At 49.1% G+C, this 7465-nt stretch overlaps 1 protein-coding gene across 1 annotated transcript; it reads left to right on the top strand.

Moving 5' to 3' along the window:
- Positions 1-5106: 5106 nt before the first annotated feature.
- On the top strand, positions 5107-6415 carry LOC100384271 (uncharacterized). Its single transcript, NM_001364852.1, has one exon. The coding sequence runs from the start codon at positions 5958-5960 to the stop codon at positions 6288-6290; it is 333 nt and encodes a 110-aa protein (NP_001351781.1). The 5' UTR covers positions 5107-5957; the 3' UTR covers positions 6291-6415.
- Positions 6416-7465: the final 1050 nt, after the last annotated feature.

A 7465-nucleotide genomic window follows, 5' to 3' on the forward strand; every position in this document is an offset into this window, starting at 1 on the left:
ACGACGCCGTTGGATTGTGGGTGGTACACTGAGGCAAAGGCAAGCTTGGTGCCAATGGAGAAGCAGAAATCTCTGAAGTCTTGGCTGTCAAATTGCTTGCCATTGTCAACTGTGAGCTCAGACGGGACTCCGAACCGGCAAACAATGTTTTGCCAGAAGAATTTTTGGGCAGTCTTCGATGTTATCGTGGATACTGCCCTCGCCTCGATCCATTTGGTAAAATACTCAACGGCGACGAAGGTGAACTTGAGGTTCCCTTGGGCCGTGGGTAGGGGCCCGACAATGTCCAGGTCCCAGCGCTGAAGGGGCCACGTGTGGGCGATTAGCTTTGTGAATTGCGAAGGGCGTCCTGAGCGTGGAGAGAACTTCTGGCATGCTTCGCAGGACCTTGTGACCCGATTTGCAGCGCAGATCATGGCGGGCCAGTAGAAGCCTTGACGGATCACCTTTGCGGCTAGGGCCCTAGGCCCTGCGTGAGAGCCGCAAGTCCCACTGTGGACTTCGCGCAGGATTTGGACGCCAGGTAACCCAGTATTTTCCCCTAGCGAACGTCGAAGACGCACTTTTCGGGGTTTAGGCGAAGTCGTGCGTCCCGCATGTTCGCGAACGTTTCTGCGAGGTCAGCCAGATGGTCTTCCTTGCTTCTGCTAGCGACGACGATGTCGTCCACATACGTGAATATGTTTCTGCCGACTTGGCTCTCGAGCACCGTTTTGGTGAGTCGAGAGAATGTGGACCCAACATTCTTAAGTCCCTCCGGCATTCTGATGAAGCAATACGTGCCGAAGGGTGTTATGAAACTAGTGCTGGCCTTGTCTTCCTCCTTCATATATATTTGGTCGTAGCCGGAAAAGCAATCAAGGAGTGACATGACTTCGCACCCGGCCGCACTATCGACAATCTTGTCAATCCGAGGCAGCGGGAAATTGTCCTTGGGGTAGGCCTTATTGAGGCTGGTGAAATCAATGCACACCTGCCACTTGCCGCTCTTCTTCTGCACCATTACTACGTTGGCGAGCCACATAGGGTAAGCGACTGGCTCGATAAAGTTTGCCTCAAGCAGGCGGTGTACCTCGGCCTTGGCGGCTTCTGTCTTCTCATCAGACATCTTGCGCAGCCGCTGTTTCTTAGGCCTCACCGAAGGGTCGATTCCCAAGCTGTGCTCGATGATAGAGCGACTGACTCCGATCAAGTCGAGGGTGGACCAGGCGAAGACGTCTTTATTTTTGGACACACAGCAGAGGAGTCTCTCCTCGTCATGCGAAGTGAGGTCTTCGCTGATGATGACCGTTTGCTTGGGCGTTGCCTGGTCGAGGGGAACAGTCTTGGTCCCATCGTTGCTCTGCAGCTGTGCTTTTTCGTGCTCTTTGGCGGTTGGGCTGGCAGACTCGGGGACCTCGCGCTGCGCCGTGAGGCAGTGTACGTTCCTTTGCCCTAGAACGAAGTCTCTTTCTATATTGCACGCGGCCTGCTGGTTGCCGTAGACTGTGATCGCGCCTTGCGGACCCGGGATCTTCATGCACAGGTAAAGTCCGTGAATGGCTGCCTCAAACTTGTTGATGGAGCCCCGACCCATTATGGCGTTGTACGGGTACACCATGTCGACGATGTCGAATGTGACTTGTTCACTTCAGGCATTGGGTGCTACACCGAAGGAGAGGGGTAGCTCTATTTTGCCGACAGGAAAGGTGCCCTTGCCGCTGAAGCCATACAGTGGGTTGTCCAAAGGCTTAAGCAAGCTGTGGCTGATGCCCATGCGGTCGAAGACATGGAGGAAAATGATATCCGCCTGGCTACCATTGTCGACTAAGACTTTGTGCAGGTCCCAGCCTACCACGCTGCAGTTGATAACCATGGCGTCGATGTGGGGTGCGCTGCGCAGGTCGACGTCTCGGGCGTCGAAGGTCAATGGCACATGGGACCACTTTGTCTGCACGACTGGACCTGTGACGGCGACATGGTTGATGTTGCGGTAGTGGTCCCTCTTCTGTCGTTTTGTGTCGAAGTCGACGCTGGACCCCCCAGTGATCAAGTGAATGACTCCGCGATACGACTGATCAGCAAAGTCTTCTTGTTTTGGGGCTTGTGGGTGGTGGATGTTTTGCTGTTGCGGGTGTGGAGGTGGATGTTGGAACTTGCTCTCCCGAGCAAGATGATCCAACAGGGGAGTGAAAGTGATGCCAACAAGGTTTTAGCTCAAGAAGGCAATTGCTCTGTTAATCTAGCCTCTCAAGGGCACTGTGTGGGGGTATTTATAGGTGCCTGAGTACCCAGCGTCATGGATTAAGGATGCATGTGCCCTCAGGCGCCTAGGTCATCCCCAGAATATTCCCATAAAGTAGGGTTACAGACTGTCATTATAGAGAAGCCTTCACAAATCGGGACCATAATGCGCTCAGCCGCGCGGGGCCTGTTACAATGGGTCAAATTCTACGTGGGCCTTCGTGTTGGACGAGGACGCGAGATGGAGCGACCTCGTCGTAGGCCTTCGTCTTGCAGCATGTTGGACGAAGGGTGGAAACTGCCGGCCGCTTTGCCTCCGTTGGTTCGGTGAGATCGGCGAAGGCATCAAGCGAAGGGTGGCATCTTCGCCTTTGCCCCAACATTTGCCCTCCGAGGAACCAGTTCGACTAAGTCATCTGGTGCCGAAGGCGGCGCTGGATGGTGGAGACGCTGCCCTCGCTCGAAGTGGTTCCGCGGGGCTTTTTGATGTGACCGTTGACGGACGCGGCACTGTTGGACTGCGGGTTTCCCGAAGTGTCGCGTCCTGTGTATAAAAGGGGGCGGGGCAGCGCGGGTTAGGTACTCTTTCTGCACGCCGCAAAACCCTAGCCTCCTTTCGAAACCGTTTGATCGCTCGCCTGCCCTCCTTGCTCCTGCTCGTCGGAGATCTAGCCCGCGTGAAGCAGACCGCCCGCCGCCGCCGACGGTACGTAGCCATGCCGTCCTCTTCCTCTTCTGCTGCCGATACACCGCCGGCCGCCGCATCGTCCGAGGACACACTTGTGGCAGAACCTCCCAAATTATCGGGCCCACATGCACCTGTCCTTGTCTCAAAGACCTTAGACTGCTATGCAGGTGCACCAGATAACTCAACAGGATCTGTCCGAGTGCCCCAAGGACCTCGGATAAACCACTTACAACCAGAACCGTGGGATTAAGTAACACAAATCACACACACAACATTTTTGCAGCGGAAATCTTATTACCAAATTTTACAGGTTATAAAAATTTTACTCTGTACATGATCGGAGTGATTACTACAGTGATTCAAAGAAAGAAACTTTGAACTGTTATAAATTATTTATAGTTTTGAAATATATGCTAGCTCAAGTGACCATCCTCAATAAGAAGTATAGAAGAAGTCCTTAGACTTATAAGAAGGCCGAGCCCACCGGCACTTAACACCATCAACAACAGCACAAGGTTAAAACCTGAAAAACAACAGGGAATAAAACCCTGAGTATGGAATTACTCAGCAAGTCTTACCCGACTAAGGAAAAGACTCTCAAGGGTATGCTGGATAAATAGGAATCAAGGAGAGGCTTTAGCAAAAATCAACTTAGATACTTTTGCAGAAATAGCTTACTAAAGTGAGTCCTTACTTTCAACATTTTAACGCCAGATTAAGTATTAATAGACTCTGTTTGCCTTTAGTCTAATTTCATCATCTCATCAATACAACATTATTTTTATCCATAATGTTCACATCCTGACTTAGGTTGTAGACAAGTGACCACGTCTTCATAACCGCGAAGGTACGGCGATCCGAATCGATTATACTCAGCTGAGGATCTCCAATCACACGACATATGTAGCACTTAACCCTTGCATATGTCAACCCGCCACCGGGGTTCTTAAGACCAGATCAGGTTCACGCAAACCGAGAGCACAGATACACCACCGTCCAGCCTCTTGCCACGGAGGGTACACGCTACTCTCGCCACCGCTCCACGCCCATTTCGTGTTATCTTATTCTGGCCTTAGTCTGCCCGAGGCAAGGCTTACCCATGACGAGGCATGTGACCAGTTAAAGGGTCCGCGGTTAGCACACCTACATACACGTTCAATCTTTAATCAACCTGGGTAGAACATCACTCGTTCCTAACCCAAGTCCCGATTTAAGTATTTCCACCCTTAGGATTGTTTGTTTTCCTTAGGATGAAAAGAGCATCATAGGGAACTTTGCAGTAAGATCCCACCATGCTCCCAATGAAAATATAACCTTGCAGGTAGAAGTCATCTTTCCTCAGGATAACCCCTGAGCAAGGCCTTAACGCAAAAGACAACCTCTATCCACAAGATCTAAGCAGGGCTAAGCATTTTTGTAAATCAAATTTTGATACTTCCAAAGAAGTATCTATAACAGGTATGGATATCAAGGAAGGCAATGCATCAAAGGGTTTCAAGCAACTCCTATAAACCTAATGCACATTTCACTAGACTTAAAGTGTGCGAAAAATATTTAAAAACACAAGGAAGGGGTTGCATGCACCGGGGCTTGCCTGAGTAACACTAGGTTAGTGTTTGTTAGGCGACCACTTGACGATCATCCTTATCCTAGCACTTGATCAGGCAGGTTCGTTCATCAGCATCTCCATGCGGAGTAGTCCGCGCTTGGGGTCGACTTGGCTCGTCTTCCGCATTACGCGATCAATTATTGTACCTAATTGAGATGCACGATGCACATGAATGCATATAAACAGGAATATTACAAACCTAAATAGTACTATGCGATAGCGAATTAACTCCTAGCGGCGAGGCGTTGAACAATTTCATACGGAGATACTAATTATCGTCGTACAATTAAGCGCAATAATTACGCTTCTTGAACTTATCGCAAACATCACGAACAACAAACTATACACATGAAATACAATTAGCCTAATCACAATTTATCAGTTAATTAATTAAATTCTGAACTAATCCCTTGCCTTATAAATTATACTACATCTTTATAAATGATTAAAATATTTTATCATCACACATGCCTACCAAAATTCTACTCGGTTCACTAATTCAGCTAAGTGACCAGAATAGCGAAATAATTCACCATAGCTGAATCTGGCTCGATAATCGCAAGAACTGCGAAGTCGACGAGAGTTTCGTGACTCACCCAATATATCGAGCACCTTAATGAGTATCGCACTAGTACATTAATTTATTCAACGATCGAACTATTCTGAATAATTTACCAGCTTACCGTTTCAGCAGCTGACTCGAAGCCGCAAGATCGGTACCGATTTTCCGGTCCAAGCAATTTGTCGAACACTTGGGGAGTATCGTGCTGCTAGCCTCGTCTTCACCTGATTCTTGGGATTTCTTGATGACACACGGATGACGACGATCAGGAGGGTGACATATATAGAGCTGTATTCGCGACGCGATGACGAATGACGCTAACTGGCGGAATTGACGACGCAATTGGGAATTAAAACCGAGTGAGCCGAGAGGGCGCACCGGCGAGCAGGAAACCACGCGAGTACAAGATATGGAAAACGACGGGCTCGACAACACGCGAAGCGACGGCGGTCGAATCGGCAACAAATCGTTGGCGAATTCGATAAACACGACCTCAGTCGCGTGCTGACGTGGTCAAAATAATTGTGGCTAGCAAGCTTGCGACAGAGGCGATGATGGTGTGGGAACTCGACACGCTGTGACGAGCAGATAAAATTCGTGCGCGCGGCAACAAAGAAAGAGCGAGCTACGCGTGAGCAGAGAGCTCCACACGAAAACTCGACGCGCGCAGGGACTATAGCGAGCTAGAGCAGACAGTCATGGGAGATGTAGAGCCGAGCTGGGCGACAAAGCGAAATCCGGGCTGGAGCATTGACGAGCAAAGAGCTTCGCGCGCGCAAGAACAACAGACGCTATGCGCGCGACGCAAAGGCGAGCAGGACGTAGCCAACAGGGGAGCTTCGACGGCGAGCAACTGAGAATGGCTCGACGATGTCATGGAGCAGCAGGAAATAACAACGCCAAGATGGTCGAGGAGACAAGTCCGGCGACGACATAGACGGTTAGCACGGCGAGCAGGGCAGGAGCTCGGGCGAGCTGAGGGAGCGGTAAAGGGGACGATTAGGCCGAGCAGGTCACGGTGCGTGCGCAGGATAGCGCGCACGGGAAGAAGACCTTGGTTGGAGAGAGCGCTGGCTGGAGATGGACGCCGAGCGCGCAGACCGAGCAGTCGCCATGGGGACGAGCGAAGCTCCGGTCGGCGAGCTGGAGCAAGGTCCAGTGCGCGGCCGAGCAGTCGAGCAAGGGCCTGGCCGAGATGCGTCAAGTGAATTCAGGACGCGCGTGCTTGATTTTATACTCGAGTTGAGCGGTGGCTGGAGCTGGAACACCGGCGAGCCAGGCGCGGCGCTGGAAAGATAGGAGCAGGGAACGACGGGATAAGCCAGGCGGCCTAGATTTTTTTGGAAGAACAGCGGCTGTAGATAGGATCGAAAGATTTTTCTTTTTCCATTGAATTGACGTACATGAGATAACGTGAAGGAGCTACTGGAAGTTGATGTGAGGATTTTTCTCCAGAAACGTGCTTGTTCACATGATAAGACAAGAGAGAAAAAAAAACCATTTGGATAAGAACAGAGAAATAGACGAGAAGAAAAACGATAAGATTTATCTTTTTTTAATTACTATATAATTTCTCTCCATAATACGCATTTCCAAAGCAATCACTATTTTGATTTTTAGTAGCACGACTCAACTTGATTAGAATCTAAACCATAAAGTTTTCGAATAATTCTAATTTTAATTAGTCTCACACTAGACTTAATTAGTACAGCACGAGTCGAAAAAACTAATCCGAGTTTTAGGGTTACGATTTGGGGCGAGAGTCAAATAGATCAAATCAAAACGACACGGGGGCTATACATATTATTTTACACTGAAAACTTAGTCGTCGAGTTCCACATAATCTGTTTGAGATGAAATCAGAGGACTGGAAGGAATTTCCAAATTCGTATTCGTGCGAGCGATGAATTTTAATTAATCACCGGACGCACCGATTTTTGGAACAATTATGTTCCGAACATCACAGAAATTTAGGAAGAGCCCAGATAGATAAAATAAAAATGATGTCGCACTCGCGACAGACAAAACAGATGCGATATAAAAATCGCGATAAATGAAGATAATTAAAATTAAAAATCCGTTTTATCCACTGATATCACGTGCTTAAATCTATACTCGTTGTCGAGCAGAATATAAACACCTGGGTGTTACAGCCCTCCCCCCTTAAAAGAATCGCGTCCCGAGATTCGGAGCGAAAGACTTTCAAGAGTAGAGAAGCATGTAACCCATGTCCATATCAGCGATAATCATAAGGCAGTTCTGAGTGAAGGCGAGTGTCTCAGGATGTCGTTTCTCTAGCGGACATAACATGTATTGCCTTAGGCTAATTTAGAAATGTCCACCAATAGAGACGATGCCTGCCAAAGGAACACATAAGGTTCCA

The sequence above is a fragment of the Zea mays genome, chromosome 8 (assembly GCF_902167145.1).
Source record: "Zea mays cultivar B73 chromosome 8, Zm-B73-REFERENCE-NAM-5.0, whole genome shotgun sequence".
NCBI lineage: Eukaryota > Viridiplantae > Streptophyta > Magnoliopsida > Poales > Poaceae > Zea > Zea mays.

Excerpts from the sequence above, each read along its gene's own strand:
- LOC100384271 (NM_001364852.1), top strand. The coding sequence starts at position 5,958 with ATGGAGCAGCAGGAAATAACAACGCCAAGATGGTCGAGGAGACAAGTC.